At 44.1% G+C, this 25,650-nt stretch overlaps 1 protein-coding gene across 2 annotated transcripts in view; it reads left to right on the top strand.

The window, feature by feature from the left end:
* LOC146191186 (fatty acyl-CoA reductase 1-like) overlaps positions 1-25,650 on the top strand; it is a 36,439-nt gene that overhangs the window by 4,066 nt on the left and 6,723 nt on the right. For both annotated transcript variants that reach the window (XM_084601669.1, XM_084601668.1), the window contains exons 3-12: positions 1,308-1,424; positions 4,970-5,145; positions 7,475-7,547; positions 8,928-9,034; positions 10,706-10,883; positions 15,263-15,307; positions 18,030-18,148; positions 20,023-20,316; positions 24,497-24,626; positions 25,452-25,579. In XM_084601669.1, the coding sequence (XP_084457795.1) occupies positions 1,308-1,424; positions 4,970-5,145; positions 7,475-7,547; positions 8,928-9,034; positions 10,706-10,883; positions 15,263-15,307; positions 18,030-18,148; positions 20,023-20,316; positions 24,497-24,626; positions 25,452-25,579 (1,367 nt within the window). The remainder of the gene's footprint in view (positions 1-1,307; positions 1,425-4,969; positions 5,146-7,474; positions 7,548-8,927; positions 9,035-10,705; positions 10,884-15,262; positions 15,308-18,029; positions 18,149-20,022; positions 20,317-24,496; positions 24,627-25,451; positions 25,580-25,650) is intronic.

Raw genomic sequence — 25,650 nt, forward strand, 5'->3', positions numbered from 1 at the left:
GTACATGGTTTTGCCTACAGATTTCTTTGATTTTCAATTTTTTTTTGTGGAATACTGACAGTTAGTAACAGAAAAACAAATAGCGTCATGTTTTCTCGCAGTATTGTTCTTTTAATCAGAATCTGCCATAGGCATGGGTACTTGTTATTTCTTAACCATAATTTCAAAATTTGCTTTTTTTGATCATGGTTGCTTCCTGGCAGTATTCTTAAAAGGGAAGAACTGGAGGCTCTGAAAATTGGACATTGAATTTATTTGTGTATTGTTTTGAGCTTCCGGCATATTTTAATGCATGCAGTTGGCATACACTTGTTATACCGAGGTTTAGTTCTAATTGAGCCTGTGCTGTGACCATAGCTGTTTGCAAAGAAAGCATTTGTCATTTGTTCTGCTTCGTATAATATTCCGTGGGAATAGTTCTTGTATCCCTCGTGACTTAAGAATGTTGAAAGTAGCATAGGTGCCAGCTTTATTGGGGTTATGTGAATGCCAAGGCATGTAGTTTTACCTTAGTACCTGTGAGACTACAGTTTGCCAGTTAGTCTTCTTGTACTCGTGCAAAATAAGGCTTCGGGCTGCTGCCCTTTTATTGTTTGGATTTGACTGACTTTTGAGGGTTTTATATGCTTTAGTAAGTGGGTTTCAATCTCCTGCCCATGTTCATTTTTCTTAGATGCATAGTACCTGCAAAATTGATGAAAATCTGAATTTTTGTGTGTGCGAAATTTTGGGGGCTTGTTGTTACTTTTTCTTTTTTTTTTTTTTTCTTCTGTACTATTAAGCCTGTGTTTGATCCATTCATCCAGTAATTAATATGCTTTTCTAATGCCTTTATTTTGGTCTTTTCTTACGTCTCGCTTCAAATTAAGCTCTTCAAGATCATTGCTCACTTCTGCTAAGTGTTTGACAAGTTCAGTCATTAAGCTAAGATTGCAGGGGATATTTTGTTGTTGTTTTTCCAGTTTGCTTAGGTAATCTTCATGAAGAAAACATCTTGCATGAACACAGAATAAGTTATAACAAAAAAAGATGTGCAGTTCTCAAGTTTAGGTTTCCATGCACTGTGGGGTCAATTTCTTTTCTTAAACATTCACAGCGTACATTTGAAACGTTACTAAAGAATGAGTTACTTGTATCATCATCACATTTCTTCTTTGGTCGTGTAAGAGATTTGAGCATAGCAAGGTACCAAATTTTTTGGAGAAAGCTATGCAATAGATTTATTTACGTCATCAGATGGGTCTCCGTTTTTGCTCATTTTACTTTGGTGCTGCTCGCGCTTGAGCTTCGTGCTTTTCCATCTCCAGATCCTCCTTGAGAAGCTGCTGCGTTCTTGCCCAGGCATCAAGCAGATCTTTTTGTTGATACGACCAAGGAAAGGATGCAAGTCAAAGGAACGACTGTCTTCACTGCTCAAAGCTGAGGTATGGTCATATTTACTCACTAATGAGGTTTGAATTTCGGTTGGGTAAAAGGCTTGTCATAGTATTTAGCAGAAAAGCTTGTTCGAATTTCTGTAGAAGGGATACCCGCACAAAAATTTCTAGTTCTGCTTATGTGCACGCATGTACAGCAGTCATGATATTTTAAAATATAGCGCAAGCTTCGACCAATTTGCTTCGACCTTATAACAGCGATAAGAGTGTAGCAAGGCGAGAGTTCACGCACATACACAAAGGTAGAGCGTCGTCTACTAAGCTGTTCCGATCACGAGAACACACACCCTGCCACAATATCTGTTCAAAAAAAAAAAAAACAAAAAAATGTCTGCCAGTTAGAACAGACGCGCTTTGCTTGTTGCCTCTTCTATCATGTTCCCATCTCACAGAGGGCTGCTCAAATCAGAGGTTCGCATTCCAGACGCTTTCCATGTGCGGCTGTATTTCCTTTATTTTTCTTAACTACGCTTCGTCAGCGCGGCCTCGCATAAAAAAGGAAAATTACCTCTGTCTCACCTTGTTTATGCACATACGCTCTGCTCTCTATCAGGTTTTCGCTAACAGATATTGGGCAGGGCGTGTGTCCTCGTGATTGGAAGAGCTTAGCAGATGACTCTATTTCTAGCCATGTTGTATGCTTATCGCCCTTATAAGACGCTGACCAGCAGTTTGGTCGACGCTCGCGCTATATTATTAAAGTCATTACGGCTGTACTTTGCACAAAAAGTAAGTAGTGAACACAGCTTATAATGTAAATACCGTGGAAATTTCCTACAGTGCAGCCATTGATGAATGAAACTGGTTTCTGTCGATATGCAGCGTGAAATCTGAGCTTGGGTAACGTTCAGTATGAAGCACTATCCACTTTAGAAGTGTGAGAAATGCTTTTCTAAATGATTAACTTTTTTCGTTCAAAAACTGCTAAAGTTAAATTTATGGAATATTGAGAGAAACAGAGAATGAAAGAATTTGCTTTGCTGCCCTTGTTTCAGTTGCCGCTCAGAATCAAGTTTTTGATCGCACCTTCCTTTTGCTGCTAGTGATGTCAGCCATGCCAACTTGGGCATGTATTAACAATGATCACGTTGCAAAACGTGCGAGTGCTGGAGCAGAAACTTGCCCTTGGGGATTCTTTATTGTGTAGCTTGCTCACTATGCACTCACATTTCATAGTGAAGCCACCGCTGCGACCACACTGTACAAGTTTTTTTAGTTGATCTGGATATTTAGTACTAAAAAATTTTGTTACTTCTGTGGTGGGAATGTTTGTCAGTGCCGACTGATCTGTGAAAGAGTAGAAAGCGGACCGCACTTGCACAACTTGGCTGCTAACGTCGCTGCATTACCTTTATTGCATCGTGACGCTTTTCAGCAAGAATATAATTAAATTATACGGGACACTGAACATTTACACTCTCCTTTCGTTGTCCAACTGCTGATGCTATAGATTTGCTGGGCATTTGCAATGTGGCTCTGCATATATATGCATGAAGGGCCAATTATATGGAGCGAACTTTCTCTGCGAATTTCATGCGGCGCGGCGGAACGCCGATGCACCGTCGCTGTGCTGAAACACATGCAGCTAAAAACTGGCGGCGTCGGCGACCAAGTGAGAAAACGCACGACCTAGGTCCGCTTGAACAACGCCCTTTTCACACTAAATGACATTTCAAGAGCAACGCTTAAAATAGGCAGCGTCTCAAATTGCGCCCGACAGCGCTTGTATACAGTCTCCGAGTATACGTCCGACGCCGCAGCAACAGTGTACTGCAGGCGCGTCTCTCTGAAGCAGGGTTTGAGCCAAAGTTGAGCAAAACGTCGAAAAAGGTCCCACTTCAGCTGTATCATCAGAGTAGGCAAAATCTCAACGCTTACAGCACCCATTTTGGCGACACCTTATCAAAGCGGTGCCACCCACTGGCGCGGCGGACGACAGTGCTCTGCCATGCGCTGCTCCCTAGTCGTCGCTAGGCCTATTTTGTTTCGCATCGATGATACATGAAACGGCGCCATGAAATTCCTTCGTGCTATAGTAAATGGTCTACTCATAGAACTGCCTAACTCTCAGTCCCATTATCTAACAATAAAAGCAAAATATTGTTACGGACGAGCAATGAAGAAGAAGCGGCGAGCAGTGGCGCGGGCAGGAGCGCTCGCGCTAGGCCCGCTAACATATTCATTAAACGTCAGCTACCATCGCCATCGCTCATGTTCTGTCTCCTGTCTTCATCGGCTTGCCGCATCGTAACATTTGGTTGGAGGTGCGGGTATGATCACCCCCTCATCCTGGACTGGAGCTTCGGTGCCCTGCGACTTCTTGCGCCGTCAGCTGAAGGTTAGGAGGCATCGCATGGCTGTTCCCCAGCCTGACGGACCCAGCAAGACCTTGCCGTTCCGCCGCCCCGTCCCCCGCCCCGACCACAAGACACGACGAAGGAGATACTGACCCGAGACGCTACACATGGCCCCAAGACGCTAGAAGAGACCCGATGACCATATATGACCCCATTGACCAGATGTGCCGACCTAAGACCCCACCGACCCAAGACACCGCTACACTTCAAGACATTCTCCCCTGCCTATGTCATGCGGTGCGTGCCTTGGCCTTCGCCATCGAGTCGTGGCAACGTGTGGCCCGAGAGTGCACTGAGCTAAGGTTCATCAGGAATCACCGTGCCGGCAAGCCGTTCTAGTCGTCCTTCTTCCTCTTCTTCTTCAAGCATCTAGACACGTCCATCATCATAACATGGAATCATCAACATCGGTAAACTTCCTCGTCCACGATCGGGACGATCGCTCGGTGGCCCCGGGTCATGTTACGGACGAGCAACGAAGAAGCGGCGAGCAGTGGCGCGGGCAGGAGCGCTCGCGCTAGGCCCGCTAACATATTCATTAAATGTCAGCTACCATCACCATCGCTCATGTTCTGTCGTCTTTCTTCATCGGCTTGCCGCATCGTAACAATATGATTAATTTTGGCTCCACTTTCTAGCGGAGGTGGAGTGCAAGCTGGCCGGAGCAGCTGTGCCGCAACGGCGGCAGCTGGTTGTGAGCAGAGCCTTGTTTGCATCGCAGCTGTCGCTTCTATATCAGCGACTTGGTATGGCTCAGCAATCATCTGGAAGGATTCAGTATTGACATTTGGCTTATTTACGGGAACAACGAACTTTAGCACACTTTTCTAAAGTTTTTCGTATCGTCGGCGCGCACGACTTGGAGCTGCAGCCGGCCGGAGCGCGAGCAAGTGCTGCCATCTTATGTTGGTCACACCCAGGAGCGGCCGTTCGCTCGGTCGCCGGCGAAAATATCTAGCCCGACTTGGTAGCCGCGGCCGCCGGGCGGCAGTTCGCAAGGTTTGCCGCGGGAAAATCGCACCATGTGGGTCGGCCTTTAGATGTTCAGCATCTATTGACTACTTCTAAATGACATAACATGTGATGTGCAATCTTTTTTTTTGTCTGAGGGGCTTAAGTGTTAAGTGCATTACTAGTATGAACGCTTGCTGAGGCAGCACTTTATTATCTCCTTAGTGCTTTGAACATGTGCATCGTGAGCATGCTGCCGCACTGGAAAAGCTGGTCGCCATTGACGGAGACCTGACAGAGCCTGGGCTAGGTCTGCAGCCTGTCGACTATGAGCTTCTCACAAGGGAGGTGTCAGTGGTCTTCCATTCAGCAGCAACCATTAAGTTCAACGAAACTCTTAGGTAAGTGCTGGCTTTCTTGAGCACTGAACCGGTAATCCCGAAGCTCTTGTAACCATGTTCCGGTTTAGAAATCTGGTAAGTTTTAAGTTTAGATGTAGCCAGACAGGCACATTTTGGGCCCAGAGGTTGTTTTTCTTAAAGGGCCACTGTCCAGGGAAGGCCCTTTTAAGCAAAGGAGCCTAGTGTTTCGATCAGGCACCGGAGATAGTCTGTGCAAAATGCTACAGTGACGCGTGCCGCAAAGCATCGAAAATACAATTCAAAGCTCTCTCGTGCTCTCCTCCGGGAAGCCAGCTTCCCAGTTTCCTGCGCTGGCCCGACGGGCCACAGCAATGACGTACGTACCGCGAATGATGTCCATTGGTCCGTCTCGCTGACTGACGGGAGAAGGATGGGTGTCTACCGCTGGCAGCGCGCTTTTCCCTCGCCACGGCCAGACTGAATCCAGCGGCGCGCACTCCCTCGACCGTTCCTTTTTTTTTTTCGCGCTCGTGGAGAGCCACGCCCCACCTCCCGCCAAACGCGGAGAAGGGAGGGAAATTTGTATTGCGGAGGCTAGACGACCTTGGGCAGGAGAGTGAAAAACCTTTGCGAGGGAACGGAAGGAGAGAGGCATGACAGAATCGGGTGATTGCGGTGGCTGTAACTGCGTTATTAGTTAGTTAAAACATTTTGCGGCCTTGAGTTCTACGGGCGAAGTCTCACAGTCACCGGAGAAGAAAATATTTTCGACCGGAGGGTGGACAGTGGGCCTTTAAAGCGCTAGCCCTAGGGCTTCCACTCCACCAAAATGCCATTGTCTGAGACTGTCTGTTCTGACCTCGGAAGGAATAAAATAAATGTGCATTATGTAGTGCGCAACCATTGAGGTCCGTAGTCAGATTCACAGTAACAGTCACCTTGAAACCCTAGCCCTTAACGAAAAGCGAAATGAAATGGCGTGCTAATGCACATACTTTGCGTTTGGCCAACTTGACTAAATTTGTGGCGTTTTTATTTTTGTTGCATGGCACAAAAAGATGTCATCTGAGTATAAGTGATGCATCACTATGCTTTCAATCAGGTAACAAAGAAATACACTGGGTTCTCAGCTCTTAATTGAAGCAGCAGAGTGGGAGGGCCACAGAAAGTTCATTGTAGGCATCTTAAGAACATTTGCATAACATAGTTTTAACGCGACAACGTTAAAGGCCCTGTTCACCAAAAATCCGGCGTTGGCTTTATAACCAAAAATTACTGGCATAGCACTGGCAGGTGGTAGCTGGGAGCTGACATGGCCGGTCACTAGCTGGACACAAAGTTGCCTGACATTACGTTTGGCTTGAGTTGCCAACTCTGCTCTCTCCTTTCATACGGGACAGTGATAGTGCAATCTGCCTGCCAGGACCGTTGTATTCACGTTGCCCTATAGGCCACGAAGGCGCATTCATACGGCTTGGTAAGAGCGGGGCTTTATACAAGGGGCTGGTAGCCTACATTATTGCGGCATACCTTTAAAGGCAGAGCTTAAGTGCTCCCCATAATTTTTTGGCAATCAGATATCTGAGCACTCGAGAAGCTGTGAAAGAGGCTCAGAAACAAGAGTTTTAGCGGCTATGTGCGATTCTATTAGGAACACTAGTCTCGTTGGTGATATATGTGTGCTGAAGAGAACTGAAGTTGCATACCTTGCATTGCACTGTAGCGGACCATGTACCAGAGGACCCGCCCCATGGCACAGACTGTGCCTGCACAGGGTTTTCCCAGTTGCTCGTGAGAGATGCTCTACAGAGCACCAGGAACTCGGAGCCATGTTTATTCTGGAAGAATACAACTGTACAGATTTTGTGGAAATATTGTGGTGGTTTGGCTTAATGTACGTGGGAAGCAGATATGAGCTTGCAGGAGTCAAAAGGCATGGCGTGCTGGTTTGCAATTTTTGTTTCACTTTTTCACCATGCGAATATTACTTGGCTTCCACCCATTTTGTAGTATTGCACACACTCTCATGAAAAGGCATGTCTCTAGAAGGAGGAGGCCCACCATGGCCTTGCTAGCACTTGGGTCAGTATCATGATGCAGGCTCTTGAATGCAGCATGTGACTTCACGTGCAAGTTTCTAGACAAACATGTAATACAGTGGTACTTATAATTTAGATATATATATATATATATATATATATATATATATATATATATATATATATATATATATATATATATATATATATATATATATATATATATATATATATATATATATATAATGCAGTGGTACTTAGGTTCTTTGCATATGTAATTGTGACATTTGTATGCAAGAATACTTATGTTTCTGAATCCCTCTCCACAGGCAAGCTGTAGAAATGAATATGGAAGGAACTAGGAGGGTGCTCAAGCTTTGTCATGAAATGAAAAACCTCCAGGTGAGCTCCTTTCTTAGTTTGTTGCAATGGTTGGGCAGCAAATTAAGTTCTTATTGCTTTTACTAGGTAATAGAAATCTTTCAATGTGAATGCAGTAGAATTTATTGCTCTGTTCATCTTTCTATTGCAATTGCAACTTATTTACACTAATTCACTTCCAATGTGACAGCGCTAAAGGCCCCATACTCCAGAAAGTCTGGCATCAGGGTCTGTGCGGACATTGTGGCCTAAAAATCTCTGGCCTGACTTGACTTTAACAGGTGATACTAGTTAGGTAGCAGGTGACATGGCTGAGTTGGCAGGAGCTGTCAACTCAGGCTTGTCGTTTGAAATGGGTGAGTTATACCTCTGTCGCAATAGCAGATTTAATGTCATTCGATGCATCGGATGTCATTCGGTTTCTTTTGTTGCTACAGAGTAAAATGTCATTCGTAATTGGTGGCAATTACGATCAGCTATAAAAAAATACTGCATTTAATGAGCATCAGTGCACATAAAAGGCATTTGAAATCACTGTGAAACACTTTAGAGCTGATCAAAATATTTCTGTATGATAATTCAAGCAAAAACATTACTTTTGGCTGTGTTGTAGCACTTCAGTCATAAAAATCCAAGCCAAGTATAGTTACCCACAGATTCGATAAATGTAAACAAACAAAATGGCTAAACACAGCGGAGCGCAGATACAGTGTGGAGATTCATGAAGACACGTAGAGCATGCAATTGACGTCCGAACTGTGAGGCGCTCAGTCACAACTTTAAACAGTTCCGAGATAAACATACGGGGAGATCTGGCTACCAAGGGAACACAGAGGTCAAAATGATCGTCAGTCGCTGCCATGACTGGACCACTGCTGTGACCGAGAATAACGCCGTTCCACGAGAGCCTGCAGTCCAAATAATTTTATACCTAAATTAACATTTTAAAACAAAACTCTAGAAATATAGTTATTAAATTTCACTGTGCACAGAATATATTGTAGCGGTAGTTGTTTCTGTTGCATATCTGGCGTCAAGAGTACACATTCGGTTCGCGATCGAATGCGAATGGGTTCCCCAAACTCGTTCGATGAAGAATGTCATTCGAACCTAATGGCATTAAATTTTCCCATGCAGCAGGAAAATAATGGCATTAGATGCTAACGTCATTCTAAATTTGGGGGGGGGGGGGGGTGATTTCTTACTTAGTCATCATTAGGGTGTTGCCTGTTTCTGATGTTCAGCACTTTCATTTGCTGATTTGTTGGCTCGAAAAAAGTGGTTTGCCATCATCATTTCAGTACTTCCATTTAAAGCTGGCCTTACTGTAGCTATGAAAAAGTGCAAAGTGAGCAGTCTGTGTCATATGATGCATTTCCTCATTAGTCATATTATTTCCAGGCAGTGGTACATGTATCTACTGCTTACTGCAACTGTGACTGCAAGAGACTAGATGAACGAATATACCCATCGCACATTAACCCTCAAGACATTATTTCCTGTACAAAGTAAGTCCTTTCTATTAAGAAAATATTTTTTCTAACGTGTAATCATATTTCTTGTGCATTATACCTTGTTTGCAAGCAAAACTGTGAATGCAGTGTTTTAAGTTGAAGTTGGCCTGAAAGGGCTGCATTTAAAGAGGGCATGCATGCTTTCATTGTGAGTGCTTGCTTCAAATGCACAATCATTTCATGCTCAACAAGTTAGGCAAGCATTCTTAACACCTTTGTGAAATTTGTACGCTATAGTTAAGGACTGGACTTTTTAGCAGGAAAAAAAATATCTGTAGGTGTTTGTCGAATTTTGTTTTCAAAATTTGTTTATATTCCAAAAATCGTGAGTATTCTTAACATGGATGTCACAGATGGCTGGCTATTGAGTACTAGTTAAGCTCAGTGAAAGTTGAGTCATCTGCATAGTTTAGCCGGGGGTGTTGTGGTATTATTGGGTAAACGGCACAGTTGCGTGGTATGAGGTATTTCCCCGTCAACGTCCAGACCTCTGAAGACCAGGAAGGATTGCCTCAATGCCACTGGCTAGCTAAGCACTCTTTGTTCACTGTCATCACCTACTAGGGAGAGTTTGTCAGTTAAGTAGGTTTATTAACTTCAAGTGGTGCCCTGACACTAAACCCTGCACAGGTATCAACAGGGAAGTAGTGTGATCTAGCTGTCGTGATGATTGAGCAGCAGTTCTATTGCTGCCATCAACATATTGACCACATGATACCCCATCCTTTCTCTCAGCCACTTGCAGCAACACTAGTACAGTAATGCGTCAGCCTAGTTCTTTGGAGTGAATTTCCACTTGAACTTTGGTCTGCTGGCTGTCTTATATAACTTGAGTTAGTTCCTTTAATGACAGTGGCAGTTGTTTCTCCAAGTACTACCGTTTGCATGTCATTACTGCTAAATAAACAGTTAATGCTGACAGAAATGTTGAGATAGGCTGACTTTTTGTCCAACAGGATTGCCATATTATAACACCGAAACAATCCATAATTCATTTTTCGAAAATGCTGTTCACTGAAGAAAATCGGAACTTATGTTGTGAAATAAACGCTGGGAAAAGTTCCCCATGTTTAAAAAAAAAATGAAATCAAAATGTCAGCCCCTAGTGGGAGTATAGCATTGAGTTACATAACTGCAGCATGCTTTATCTGTCATGTTCCTACTTGAAACATGATAGCACATGCTCACTGTTTTTATCAATGACATTGGTTGGTGATGAGCTATAAACTTGGAAATTAGTTGCACGTTACATTTGTGGAGTGTTTATTTAAACAGTCATGTCAACACATTATGGTTGTGAGCAGTCCTCCCCTGATCTTCAAGAAGAGTGCTCCTTAACTACTTGGTGCAAAACACTGCAGAATATTTGCATTTGTCCGAGTGCTGTATGGATGACAGCAAATTTCTGCTCAGACAGTGAATATCCGCCTTTTGCTCTGTCATCCAAGACTGAATCTTTTCTGAAAGAATTCCCAGGGACATGTATAAGTGGTGAAAAACCGATTCCCGCCAGTGTGACTTCAGTGGTTTCTCAGTATTTGATTTGCATTATTTTTGTTCGTAGAAGTCAAAGAGCAAAAATTAACAAGTTTTCTATAGCCTTGGCCAAGGCTGCCACAAATCCTGTCACCCTTCGAGACTTGCGACCTTCCTTGCCTCTCCCAGGTGGATGGAAGAGAGCATGTTGGCTGCGCTGACTCCGCAACTTCTGCGTGCAAAGCCGAACACCTACGTTCTAGCCAAGTTCCTGAGTGAGTCCCTGGTTGCTGAAGAGGGTGGTGACCTGCCTGTAGCCATCGTGCGGCCCTCGATTGTTGCAGCATCTTGGAAGGAGCCTTTTCCTGTGAGTATGCTAGGGCTTTTTCTCTTGCCCTCGGCAACTGATGAAATGCAAATGTAAAGTGAGGCTGTGGATTGGCCACATACCATCGAACCTTGGTGTAGCGAAAAAAGGTGAAATAGTTTGTTGAATCCAAAATTGGCAATACAAAATTTTGCTGGCTTGCTGCTATGGTTGGGAATGGTTGCTGAGCCTGAAGTTGTGTTCTGTCTCGGTCCTGGCAGAAACTTTTTGATGAAAGGGAAATTAAAGATACCCAGGTACTGCGCGGTGTCAATGCACAATGAACATACTATATCAAGCAGTGTCCTATAAAATTCTGCAAGAAGGGCTACGAGAATGCCGGAATTGGGCCGTTGAAGGGACGGCAACCCAGATGATCCTTGCTGAAAATGGGGAGATCTTTTCGAAAGTTTTGAAGACCGTGATAAACAGCCCAAATAAGGGTGGCTTCTTCACACAGCAACCAGAGCAAGCAGTAATGGCAGATTAAGCAACAGGCTAAATGGCTTCCCTGCAGTACTGCTGGGTCACAGTGAAATTTGTGCATCTGAGCAAAGGCTGTCGTTTTCTCTACCACTAAAACAAAAACTTAAGCGCAGAACAGTTTTTGCCTTTGGCTGTATCTGTTTGTGCCAGCACTCACAGGGATCAAATCAATGCTTTGCTGTAGCTTTGTGGGGCTTTTAACTGGTGCGCAATAAGAACACTAGCATGAGCTGAAAGCTGTACTAACCTTGTCGATAGCACTTGCACAGTGTGGCAAAGCGTGCAGCTTGGGTGTGCATAGCTTGGTGCTGGGAAGTTCGATTTATCTATTTTGGGCTGTGTTCATATATACATATTTCTTAGGGCAGCTGATGTTCAGTATGTTCAGAGAGTCGTATTGAAAAACTTGAAACATACTTATTTCGACGTTTCGGTCATAGCACGACCTTTTTCAAGAATGTTTTTACAGTGCGCTCAGGCGCCTTCTTAGAGGCTTTACAATGACAGCGACGGAAGGCAGAAAAAGGGGAAATGACAGGGAAAATTGACGAGAGGGAAGGAAAAAGGAGCAAGAAAACGTAGGGGCGTTTCGCCGCCACACGAACACAAGAAGGGAGCGAGCACAACAAAAGAAGCAGATAGAGCGAAGCACAAGGGTGCACCCATTCCTCTGCCGAGCTTTCTCGCTTTCCTCCTCTCTCTTTCCCGGTCTTCATAGCAGCATGCACTACGCATGCGCCAACAAGCAAGCTCAGCCTGTTGGACATTTTCTCCAGTCTGTGTTGTAAACCCTCTGCGCTGCGTGCAACGCGCGTCTTGTGTTGTGCTGAACGTGCGGCGTAGCATAAGCTAGTCAAGAAGCGGCAGAATTTTTTTTGCTAGAGTTGTTCATTCTTGTCGTCGTGTTGAATGTGCAGCATAGTTTAAACTATGGCGGCTACAGACATTAAGGAGCGAAATGTTTTTTGTTTTTTCTTTAGTCTTCCATCCTCGTCATTATGCTGGACTTGCAGCGTAGCGCTGGGGACAGTAATAAGCGGCAGATTTTTTTTTTTTTTGCGAGAGTCGTTCATCTATCTATGAATCAATGAAAGCATGCGGTGAACTGCGATCATGAAACCAGCTTTTAGCATTGGTCGGTTCAAACGGCATTTGTAGCTATCGCGCTTTCTATTGATTTTGTGGCAGTGGACTCCGCCTGCCCCAAGCACTTTGTGATAAAATGAATCAAGCTTGTGCAATCAAGTCATCACTGGTACTCTGCCAAGTTCGTTCCCCACCACCGCAGTAGCTAACATAGGAAGCATAGCCAAAGATAAACACGCCACGACATTATCACTGAGCAATATCTTGGCTCGCTGCAAATAAATGAGCTGTGGATGCGACGACCGAAGTGGAGGAACACGTCACTAAGGTTTTTTTATTTTCATTTTCAAATTCTCGACGGCAAAAGTGGAGGGTGATTTCATTACCCGAGCGAGTTGATTATGCGACAAACACAGTATCATTTGTCACGATCGCAAGCGGTGTCTAAAGACTATTCTGTATATCAAACTATTTCTCAATCCTTTTCGAATTCGATATATCCGGGTTCTACTGTATACGATCACTACCAAGTCTTCCCATCTCAAGACATGTAAACACAAAAGGGTATTCGTTTGACTCTTTCAGGGTGACACTTCTACGGTCAGGCTTCCAAACACATTATGACCGGGAAGCTTGCAAGTCGTGCTTAATATACAAAATTAATACCTTCAGTGCTGGCATTAAAGGGACACTAAAAAGAAAAATGAAGTGGGCTTGCATCAATAGAAGGCCAGTTCCTGGTTACAAAAAAGCCACTCTTACTGAAAACAAAGCTGTTATAAGTTAGTAAAGGGGAAGAACAGGAATACAGGTATCGCCGCCACAGCCGAAACGGCAGAGGTTCGCAACTACAAATCACGTGATGCGCAAGGAATCCCAGAGGCTGACAAATTCGAATTATGTTGACCGTTTGAATGCAATAGTTGGTTTTGTCTCGAATATGATAACATGCTTTTATCACGCTTAAACGACTGCGAAAAGACAAAAAGACAATGTAAATGTTGCAAGGCAAATATAAAAATATACTCATTTCGTCCGCTTGTCACTAGATGCCGCTAGTCTTTCAGCTACTGGCGTCCTCTTCAGTTTCGGTTATGTTCCGACCCGGGTACTTCGTGTGTGCTCGGATAGTTTGGTTTATGAGCTTGGAGCAGCAGATGCCCCTACATTAAGTGCGTATCGAATGAAGATCATGACTCGGTACGCACCTGCGAAGTATTCTCCGTTCTCCACGCGCTGGCAATCACAGAGTCTCCTTGCGTCATAGTGTGCGTCATCCTACCCTACTACGTAGTAGGAGAAAAGTTTGAATGCAACCAGCAGGAACAAAAAGAAACTTCAACTTCTTATCACAATATTTCAGCAATAATTCAATTTTTTGTTGCCGGGTGTGCGGCGACAGTGTCACCAAACGCCGTTTATTAATTTTGATAGCATATTTGGGTGTCTTTAGTGTCCTTTTAATGAGAGAGCTTGCAAGCTCTCCTGTCTTTCCACGTAAATTCCAACTGATGCGATCATTGTTTCTGAAGGCTATGTGCTTATGATCTTCATTTTTATACACAGTTGTTGTTGTTTTTATTTATCCATTTATTGACACTGAATACTGCCTTATTGTAGAGTGCCACCTTCTAATGTATGTTTGTACAGTGACTACTCGTTTTGATCTTGGGCGCTGCCCCACTGAGCGAAATGTGGTGCTTTCTTTGTAGATTTTTTTTTCGGACATCTTCAATCAATCCATTATTGCGTGTTTCCTTCGATAGATTTGCATAGACTGCGTTTATAGCTATATGTTAATTTATCCCTACCGCTTTACCTTTTTTTTTTTCCCCTTGTTCTCTTCCTCCATTTTACTTCCTGGGTGGTTTTTACCTGCTTTGTCTGCCTTATGGTACACCTGTGTCTTGTTGCTGCACCCCACCAGCCTAAAGGCACTGCAAATCCCTGCACTCAACACAATTGTGTACACCCATCAAGACGCCCCATCCCCCTCTTGGGTTGTTGACACCCACCCTAGTTGATCATCGCTCATCCCCCCCCCCCCCCCCTCCTTTTTTTTTTCACGCACATCCGCTTCTTTGTTGTGTTCAGCCCCCTTTCTTGTGTTTGTTCACGTGGTGGCGAAATGCCCCTACATTTTCTTGTTTCCTTTTCCTCCCCTCTCCAAATTTTTCCCGTCATTTCTCCTATCTCTGTCATTGCCCGAGTTCACTGTAAAAACATTCTTGGGAAAGGTCGTACTACAACTAAAACGTCAAAATAAATGTTTCAAGTTTTTCAGTGCGACTGTCTGAACATACTATATATATAGGTTGTAAAAAAAAAAAAGTGGGTTTCTTAGTATTAAGCACCATTACAAAAATGGAAACCAGTAACTGGAGAGAGGTTGTGCACGCGGTTGCTACATTATTTAGGTGCTGTTTCAGCTCTGTTCTTGTGCAAAACAGCTGCCACGCAACTGAGTAAAATTACCCCATTTCTGTTTTTTGATCACTTCATACTACTACTGTAGCTATATATTTGTTATACATTTGACTACTTATCACTACCGTAATAACAAACTCTGCTTATTTTTTTATTTCTTTCTGTGGTTTGAGGCTGTGTTTCTGTTCATTCGCATTATTTTCATTGCTAGACTCTGCTAATATGTGAGGTCTGTGGCCTAGGGCGGCTGAGTGAAATGTCTGGCATATGATATGTTGTCTGTTGTTCAAACATCTAACAGTCATTTTGGTTCTAATGAGGCTACTGCAGAGACGTTCTTTCATTGGCTATAATTGCTTCAAATCTTTTTCTTCTTCCAGGGCTGGGTTGATGCACTGAACGGCTCCACAAGTCTTCTAGCATCTGTAAGAAAATACTATGCTCAGTCCTTCTGCATGTATTAGGCAAAAGAAGTGTGAAGGGGTCAGTCACAGAAATGGCTGCTCGTAATGACCCTGGTCTAAAGCCTGCCAAAGAATGTTACATTATTCTAGGCCATATGCACGCTTTTGTCCGGCTTATGGGGCTTTGTATCTTATTTCGCGTGGTCTTTCGCATCATGTGGTAGCTTGCTGCTTTGTTCTAATGAGCATGCATGGGAGCCACAAATTAGGGCGTCAGCAGTTAATTGTACAGCAAAGTGTATATATGCAAATGAGGATCCACAAAGGAGGCTGCAGACTGAAGCTATTAATGCTATCATGATTTCATAGCCTTATGAAGGCAGAGCTCAAGTGTCCCATAAATTTATCATTTAACTTATTTAGCATGAATTGTGTTCTGTTTCAAGTTGCCAGTTGGCAAATATCAATCCTATAGACCAACTCTAATATAAGCAAGATGAACTAGCACTGCTGTTGCCCAGCTGGGCCAAATGGGGTCAAAAGTAGGCTTAACATTTTCCTGTCCACAGGGAAAATGGGTGGTTTTTGGGTGTTGTCATTAATGCCTTTTTTTTTTCTTTAACAAGACTTGCTTGGTACAAGAATGTCTAGAATCAAAATGTAGAGGAGGAATTCCTCTTTGCAATGGTATTAGTGAGAATCAACATATTTTTTGAATAAGTTTTGAAAAAAAAGGAACTATGTATCAGCAAAAATCGTTAAAAAAACACACACACACACAAAAGCATCAGTTTCTTGACACAAATACAAAATAAAAAAATTTCATGATATATGTTTTTTTACAACAGGGACCAATGCAACATAGCAGCAAATTCTAGCTTTCTGTGTACAGTATTCGCTGAGTTAAAGAAAGAAAATGGTTATCGAGGTCGAATATGCCAAGGTCGAGGCCTGGCTGTCCTCTAGCGGAAAACACAACTCCCTGCCCTGCCGGCGACAAGCAATACTGCCCAAAAGACGTTGTCACCCTGCAGATAACAGTTGTTACATTCAGAACAGTGATCTCTTCTGATTAGCATGCAGCAAAAGCGGAACTTTTCGGGGACGAAAGCGAAACTTATCGGAGCATGGCTGTCGACGTTCCGGGTCGGTTTGACATAGTTTCTTTGTCAATGCTAAAGTATGAAGAGCTGAATTCATCTTCCGAGCCATCACTGCTGCTGTTCGCATCCAAAAACGAGCTCTCCAATGCTTAAACTTTCGCAGAAATGCGCCGTTTCTGCGCAGCAGGAGCGCGCAACATCAACACCATGATATAAACAAGGAGGGCCGATCACCTGACACGTCAGAGGAAATAAAACCAATGCAAAACTGAAAGAAGGGTTCCTCTATTTCCCACTGGATAACTCCACTTGTCAGGGAGCGCTTCGAAAGTGAAAAAATACAAATCGTGAAACCATCAATAGCGAGCTATCGATGGGAATAGGCGCGGACAGGAAAGTGCTACTGCCTATAGAAACACATAGATACATGCTGCAATGACATAGAAATGCATAGGTTTCACAATGCACTTACGACTAGCCATGAATCTCTTATATACAGATTGTGTAAGTTTTAAACGTCATTTTAAATTCAAGTATAGGTAAATCATTGTGAAACGTATGGTTGGTATGAGCCATGCGTGCAACTCTTAGAAACATGTCTATACAAAACTTGGAAATATTTTTCTCGTTTCACAACGCATCAATGAAATCAATCAGTCGTGGAAAGTTTGCAAGCACTTTGAAGAAAAGAGACAAACTCTTACGTTATATAAAAGACAATCTGTTGAGAAGTTCTGAGAAATGTGTATTGTGAAGCTGGACATGCCCTCCCCTAAACTGCTCGTTGTTTTGTTAACAAAATTAACAATTGGTCGGCGTTCAATGCTTTCTGCCGTACCCTGGTTGTTTTCCCAAATCATGCAAGCATCTTGTGTATTCAAACTTCCTGCTATGCATGCGACTCTCCCTTGCAAATACTGCTGTTAAAATCATATAGAGGTTTACACTGAACACAGCAGGATAAATGATCTTGCTTTGCTCACATTATACGTGGATGAAAACATCCGGTTTTCGTCATCCCGAAATTACGCCTCGCATTAATATGCGAGCCCGTACTATATGCGGATTTTTACTTTATTTGCAGAGACATTTTTTCCTCTTCCTTTCGAATAGATTGAGTTCAAAATGGCGCAGTATACTTTTCGCTCTTTCTCAAAGCACTCGCCAACATTTAATGACTGACATCTTCTGCTGGTGCTCTGTGAAACAAAAATTTTCAGTAAAAGGTTTGCACTCACGGCTTGTACCCCCATACATCTTGGGTTCAAAAATACTGAGCGTCTTTAGTTATGTTTCATATTTTTGCAGGGGTTCTAGGATGTTCATGGTTGCTCTTCACCAAGGGTCAGCATCATATGTGCATTTCGAGATGAGAAAGCTGGTTTGAAAATCTGTTTTCATGTTTATCTTTGAACCCTAAGCCTACTTCCCACCCTCAGTCTGCTGTGGTGTCCACGAGTGCCTCTTTTATTTGTAAGCACTGTGTTACTTCATACACTCGTTGAAGCTCAAGTGAAGCCTATGCTTCAGTACTGAAATTTTGTCATCAGATAGTGTACAATGTTGACTGAACTGAACTGAAGCATTTACTGTTTGATATGAAGTGAAACGCTCAATATGTGCTTGAATTTGTATCGCAGTGTGCATCAGGTGTGATGACTACAATAGTGACCGACGTCAAGGGCATCGCCGACATCGTGCCAGTGGACGTTGTTGCAAACATGATGATTGTGGTGGCCTGCCAGACAGCTGCGAAAAGGTACTGAGTCCTACATTTTGTTGAGGCGTCAAGAAAAATGCAGTGGCAGTATATGTTGCCGAAGGCATGCAGGCATTTCCTTGTTGTCCTTAGCTTGCATATATTTGCGTTTGATATTTGTATAGTCCTGCTTGGTGGGCCCCTCCGGGGTGGCGCAGTGATTGGGACGCTCGACTACTGTGCCCAAGGACGTGGGATCGAATCCCGGCCTCGGCGGCCGCTTTTCGATGGAGGCGAAGAGCTAGGCGCCAGTGTGCTGTGCGATGTCAGCACACGTTAAAGAACCCCAGGTGGTCGAAATTTCCGGAGTCCTCCACTACGGTGTCTCTCATAGCCTGAGTCTCTTTGGGACGTTAAACCCCACAAACCAAACCAGTCCTGCTTAGTGGGGCCAATTTAGCAATTTGTGGTGAGAGAGAAGTAGTTATGTTTAGGTGCGCAAACTCTAAACGAAAATTCTTTGGCTGCTATATGCGTGCAATCCAACTAGGTGCAGATACCTTCCCCTTATAGTCGTTAATTTCCTCTAACCTATATTTGCAGTTACATTCTGTATGTATGTCCAGTTTCCTTCATTGGTTACATTCGATTTCCCAGTCTCTGACTACTTGCTGACAGGTCTTGACTTCCGCTCAGGCAGGAAGCAGCGTGATGGTCACATGACCTGGCTCCCTCCCTCCGTTTGCTCTTGCCGCTCATAGTCATAGCACACGATGCCAACCATCAGTCACCACGACTCAGTTCTTTCGCAGTGATGCCGCGTGCACGTTTATCTTTGGCGTACATGTGATACTAAAGATAGAAAGGGCACCAATCAATTGGTGCTCTTTGCGAATGGAGTGTGACATGCCTGAAAGGAAGTGTTTTGCAGACCTCAGTCTAGCAGGGTTTTCTTGCCATCGCTGCTCACGAAGTTTCTCCAAAGGCCTAGCTCACTGCGCTCGAAAGCAGAAGAAATCGCTTGCAAAAGCATTTGCAACAAGCTTTAACTGCACAAAGCGGTTTGCTTACGATGCTTACAGAAACTGCGCACTGAAAAGATTGCGAAACAGGTGAACTTCTGGGCAGCACAAAAAAGCAATCCGTGCTCAGGACACTGGACGCTTCCGTGTGTAGTGAAATTCAAGACCAAAAGCGAAGACGCAACATTCAAACTTCTTACAGCTGTTTAGAGAGATTGGGTCATTATTTAGCGCACAATATCGTACACAGGAACATGAAAAGTACTCGGAATGCACTCGGGGTCTAACTCAAAATGGCTGCTGGCCCAGGAGCTTTACTGGTGGGCGGGGCTTCTGGGCTGCCCGAGGAAAATCGAATGCCAGACAGCTGTCAGCAAGTAGTCCCGGACAGTCCGGGACTGATAATCGGATGTACCCATTGTTGCATTAATAAGAGTCGGCGGCTGAGATTTTGAGCTGGAGGACTAAGGTTCTACCTCAAACATGGCGGCTGTGTTTTGATGGAGGAGAGGCAAAAGACAAAAGGCGCCTGTCGGCTGTGCTCTGTCAGAACATGTTAAAGCACACTAAGAACCTTCTCCAATATGGTGTCACTCATAGCCCATGTATAGCTTTAGTATGTTTTTAGTGCATTTTTTTTTTATTTCTTTTCCTTTCCCAGCATAGCAGTTGTACTAGAGTAACAAACTAACTTTGTTCAAATTTAGGGACCTTGGTGCTAAAGAATTGTAGCCCAACTGTAGCATGCAGTCTCTACTAGCTCATGGATTCAGAGCCGTTTTATCGGAATGCTGCGTTTTTTTCTCTGTTACAACCTGTTTAGGCTCGGGAACTGCATTTGATAGATGTGGTTTCTTGTGTAACTGGCATTAGCCTCTCATCCTGATGTCTCGCATACTTTCGCTGCTGCAGGGCACGGCAGCGGCAGCTGGCAGCGGCCACAGAGAGGCACTTGGAAACTGTCGAAACTCAGCCTCCAGCTGTCTACAACTGTGTGACGGGTTCGCTGAACAAGCTAGTGGTTGGAGATGTAAAGCAGTACCTGGCCAAGTTTTTGCCTCAGTACCCATTCCAAGACACCCTGAGCTGCCCCCGTGTGGACATGACCTCCAGCCACATCTACCAGTCTGTCATGGTGTTCTTCCGTAACTACCTGCCTGCACTCGCCGTGGACCTGCTGAGCCGTTGCACAGGACGGAGACCACGGTAAGTGTGGCAAAAACGAAGGAAATGGCAGAAATACTTAATATGTTTATGCTTATTGTGGTGACGCCGTGCGTCGGTGCCCAGGAGGGATAAGACTGCGGGGCCGCGTGTGCCACCAAATGACCGCCGTTTATTCTGATGACTATGTTTATATACAGATGACAGTAGGTTGTGCTCGTGATGAAATAGCGCCCTCTATACACAACACTTATGTTTATCTTCTAATGACAATGTGTTTGCAGTGTAACATGAGGTCCACGTGAGCTTTATTATGTCCAGAGATATTTTATCTGCCACCCACAGTGTGGTTGGTGTCGGAAGGGGCACTTATTTCAGATAATGTAGCATGCCCTAGAAACGAGGTGCAGTTGTTATATGCAAATAGCTATTTAGAGAGGACCCTCAATACGTGTGTATTTATCTAGTTAAATGCTTGCTCATCTCCGAGGCTACTTGATTGGCAGTGCTGAAATTTTTTTTATAAGAACCATAGGAGTTTACTCTTGGCTACACCCAAGTTTTGAGTAATAGCTGTGCGTTGATGCATATTGTCACATTCTACTCATTAAAACCTTTTTGACTGTATGTATTCACATTTTAGCAATAAAGTTCTAAATTTAATCACAATTAGTTAAATAACAGTAATTGATTAATTTGCATCAATAATTATTAGCAGTAATTAATACTTTAGTGAAATTTTACTTGGCGCATGCTATCCAACATGACTTCATGCTGTAATGTAAAGTTAAATTTTTATTCAGTTAACTAATTAGAAATAATAAAGACCTATCATTAGTCCAGTGCAATTATACTTGACGTAAGCTATTCAATGATATATAACTTGGTGTACTGTTAGTCCAATTTTTAATCACAGTGAACTTTTCAACTACAGTAGACTCTCGTTAAGACGAACTCGCTTAAGATGAACCCTCGGTTAAGATGAACAGTGGAGGTCGCTTGTTTGGTTCCCCATAGAGTCAATGCAAAAAAAATCCGCTTAAGATGAACACTTTGCAATCGCTAATCGGTTAAGATGAATCTTCACGGCCGGCCGCACCCCACCCGCGCAGCTTACTCGACCGTCCGAGCAGCGCTTCAGCGGAAAGAAAAAAAAAAGTGCCACGACCATTCGTGCCGCCGACGCAAGCAGACCCAAGCACTTTGGCGTCGGAAATGCGATTCTACGAAGGCGTAAGAGTGCCGCTGCTCATCCTCTCCCAACGTTCCCCCGCTCACTCCTTTTGTCCCCGCAGTAGGAGTAGGTTTGCGTTTCGTGTCGCGCCGGCTGTCTTGGTACGACCTCGGGCAAGGACGAAACAGAGCGCAGAGAGGAAGAGAGAGAGAGAAAAAAAAAAGAGAATGTGCGGCCCGGCCAGCAAAACTAGCGAAAAGCGGGAAAAAAAACGGTGAGAAGAAAAAGCAGCCAATGACGTTTCCCAATGGCGATCACGTGATAGTGTCGTCATGCCAGTGCTACCGAGCTCCGCGCCTTTGCTGACCGCCAACGAAGCCTACTACGCAGTGCACAGATCCATTGTTTGTGGCGGGTGTGCGCGTCGTGTTCCGCAATTTTCTACCAGGCTGTCCGCTGTCGCCTCGTGGTGTGCGCTGTTTGTTTTCGTGCGCGCCGTGTTCGCCGGTGTTGCTACTATGGCTAGTCGGCCAACAACTCGAAAAAAGCCGTTTGAGCTTCGTGAGAAGGCCGAAGTTTTGACTGAAGTTCGCGCCGGCCGGCTTTCAAAGACTGAAATAGCGCGCAGGTTCGGCATCGCGAAAAGTACTGTGAGCGGTATCGTGAAGGACGAAGTGCGGATTACCAGTGCTCTGGAAGATGGTGAGTTTGCGCCAAAGCGGAAGAGGATGCGCACAGCTGTGCACAAAGACCTTGAAGACGTTCTGCTTGCCTGGGTGAAGAGAGCGCGCAGTGCGAATTTGCCAGTGAATGGAGTGCTACTGAAAGCTAAGGCGGAAGAAATTGCCCTGCGACTGAATGTCGAGTTTGCGTGCAGCGATGGGTGGCTCGACCGTTTTCGGAAAAGGCATGGACTGGCCTTTCGTTGTGTTGTCGGCGAGGCCGCTGCAGTGGATGAAGCGGTCTGCAGCGATTGGAGGTAGAACAAGATGAATGAACTCATGGACGAATATGACCCTCAAGACATATACAATGTGGACGAAACTGCGCTTTTCTACCAGCTACTCCCAAATAAAACGCTCGCATTTGCTGGTGATGGCTGCGTGGCGGGCAAACGGAGCAAGCTTCGAGTAACGGTCCTCGTGGGCGCAAATATGACTGGAACTGACAAACTAAAGTTGGTGGTGATTGGCAAGTCTAAAGCACCACGCTGCTTTAAAAACATAAAAACGCTGCCGATCACGTACATGGCTAATTCAAAAGCGTGGATGACGCAGGCACTTTTCGAGCAGTGGCTTCAAGAGATGGATCGCCACTTCCAGAGACAGAAAAGTTCTCATTGTTGTTGACAACTGTCCCGGACACGGCCACGTCGCCGCACTTCATGCCATCCAAATGGAGTTTCTACCAGCGAATACAACAGCGAAGCTGCAGCCTATGGACCAGGGAGTAATAAGTAGCTTGAAGAGGCACTATCGTCGCTCTCTGCTGCAAAGGATGCTGATTTGCATGGAGAGCAGTAAGGAGTACACAGTTAACCTATTAAGTGCTGTCCACTTACTGACGAGCGCCTGGGAGCAGGTTACTCAAGCCACTATTGCCAACGCCTTCCGCCGTGCAGGATTTTTGGCGCTTAGTGATTGCTCAGTGCAGAATGACTGCGATACTACGAATGAGGACCACACTGCGAACTTGGGGGATAGAAGCATTGTTTCTGCGCTGAGCAGTAAGGGTGTGTTCATTGACATCAGTGCGTATGTCAGCATTGACGAAAGTGTGGAAACGTGTAGGGCTGACACACTGGACGCTCTGATTGAAGAAGTGCTTGACCTACCATCGGAAACTGCTGCTGAAGATGACAGCTTGAATGTTATGCCTGAATCTGCACTAGTTACCTGTGATGCAGCTGATGCCTGCTTAGACACTTTAGTGCTGTTTTTTGAACAGTGTGAGGGCACTGAAGGGTATCTTCAAAAGTTAAGCGAGATGTCTGCTTTTGTAGCAGGCCGTCGATTTTCACGACACACAAAAAAAAATGACTGGGTAACAGTCAACAATGCCTGATGCCTTACTACTGCAAAGTGTAGTAGACAATCATTAGTCCAATAAATGCTTGTATTGCAATTTATTTTCCTTTATTCATTTTATTCATTTGTTCTCATATACGAGGTATTCGGACACACTCTGCATGCTCAAACATCATTTTTGGAAGCACTTCTGATAAGACGAACAATTTTCATGGTCCCTTGGAGTTCGTCTTAAAGGGAGTCTACTGTATAAGTAATTGATGCCTAATTAGTAGAGCAGCCAGTTAATTGAGTGGTCATAAAGGGTTGGTAAGTTATGTGGTCATGCACTAGTTCATCATAGCCCACTATAGTGAGCAAGGCTTTTTGTATTCATCCACAATTAACTCTATCTGGGTCCACTTTGATTTGAAGGCAATACCATGTTGAGGCCCACTATCCTCGGTGGCATAGCAGACCTAGATATCCATGGCAGGATGCTGAACGAGACTGGATCCGCTGTCTTGTGATTTCTATGACTGGTCACTCACTGCTTCGGCCATCATGCTGATGTCTGACCAAGTGAAATGGAAAATGGAAGGTTATGCAATACAGCCCCTGCAATAGATCAAAGAGCAAGCCTTTTTTTTCTCATTCGACAAATGCGAGTTGAATATCGAAGGAAGTTTTGTTTAAAGCTCGGGTTAGTTAGCCTGTAAGTCACCTCGACAGAAGTCACGAAATAATCTTTGAAGTCAGTTTGTGCGCCGACAAAACACTGCAAGAAGTAGAGAAACTAAATATGAATTATCTAAACTGACATGTGTGAAATGTGTGGATCGTCAGAAAAAAAAAGGTTGGGCTATGCGACATCTTGTTGAATTTCAGGTTTGATTTTAACACTGCTGTATCGAGCGTTATTAGTAACTTTCGGGCTTTTATGACCACAGGCTGTTTTGTAGGGCACTGTGCCAAGGTCTGTGTTTGAAGGGCTGTGACCAATAATGGTTGAGGGCTGCTGCTTGTGCGTGTTGGTTAACAGGATGGTGCGGTTCCTCGAGCAGTCCAAGAGTGCCATGGAAGCTGTGCGGTTCTTCACCACACAAACGTGGGAGTTCTCATCTAACAATATGCTACTGCTTCACAGTAGGCTGTCGCCATTTGACAGGCAGGTTAGTGAATGTCTTGATAATTACTTTAGCTAGATGATCAGTATTATATTCTTATTTTATGGGATTAGCAATATTCTTGATATGTTTTCTCTGTGAAAATTGAATGATTTAATTACTAGTTTGCTGGCAGAGCTACTTCTATCTACATTCTTGCACTTGTCAAAATAGCGCAGGCACAGTATTGGTGGCAATTTGAATTTGCCGCTTCAGTCACCGATATTTCATTACCTTGGCCGTAGCTTCGAACTCCATATTGGCACTAACCACCAGCTAGGTTGATTAAACATATAATGTGAGAGTTTTAGTTCACTAGTTGTGTAACTAATTTTGATCAGATTAGATACGTCATAGCAGCTGAAAGAATGTTTTTATTTTTCAAGCTTCCTATTTTCAGTATTTTGTTAATTTGCTAAAACACCCGGTATATTTGTCTTTGGCGGTAACACCAACCTTGTGAAAATTGCATTTGAATGTGAGAAAAGCAGATACAGAAGTCATGTACAAGAGTTGGCAAAAGAATGCCACTTTGGAGCGTGTTAAGTGTTTGTCACCGTGCTGGTATGCCTAAACTCATCGTCCATAAAATCTACACAGTGTCTGCACTTGTGTAGGCTTTTTCTAGTTAACTGTGGTCTGAGCATCTGTCTGGAATAGCACCGGTAGTGTGGCTGTGATTACCTTCGTTTTATGCAGTATGGTGTGCTTACAGAATTCTGGTGTTTCTGTATATCATGACATCATTCAGGCTGTGCTCTCCTGCATATTCATGTGCATACTTAGGTGAAAGATTTGTTGAATTATTTCGCTACTTCGTATTGCTCGCAGACCTTTGATATAGACATTCGGAAGATCAACTGGGAGAGCTACTGGGAGAACTACCTCCTTGGTGTGCGACGTTACCTGTTCAAACAGGACCCTGCGACCATTCCAGAGTCTCGAAAACGACTGAGACGGTAAGTTCGGTTGTTGACAGGATCCACTGCGTCTCTCTCTCTCTCCAGCGTTTTTACGCTTTGTCACGATC

The sequence above is a fragment of the Amblyomma maculatum genome, chromosome 4, assembly GCF_055883805.1.
Source record: "Amblyomma maculatum isolate TAMU_Amacu chromosome 4, ASM5588380v1, whole genome shotgun sequence".
In the NCBI taxonomy this organism is placed as follows: domain Eukaryota; kingdom Metazoa; phylum Arthropoda; class Arachnida; order Ixodida; family Ixodidae; genus Amblyomma; species Amblyomma maculatum.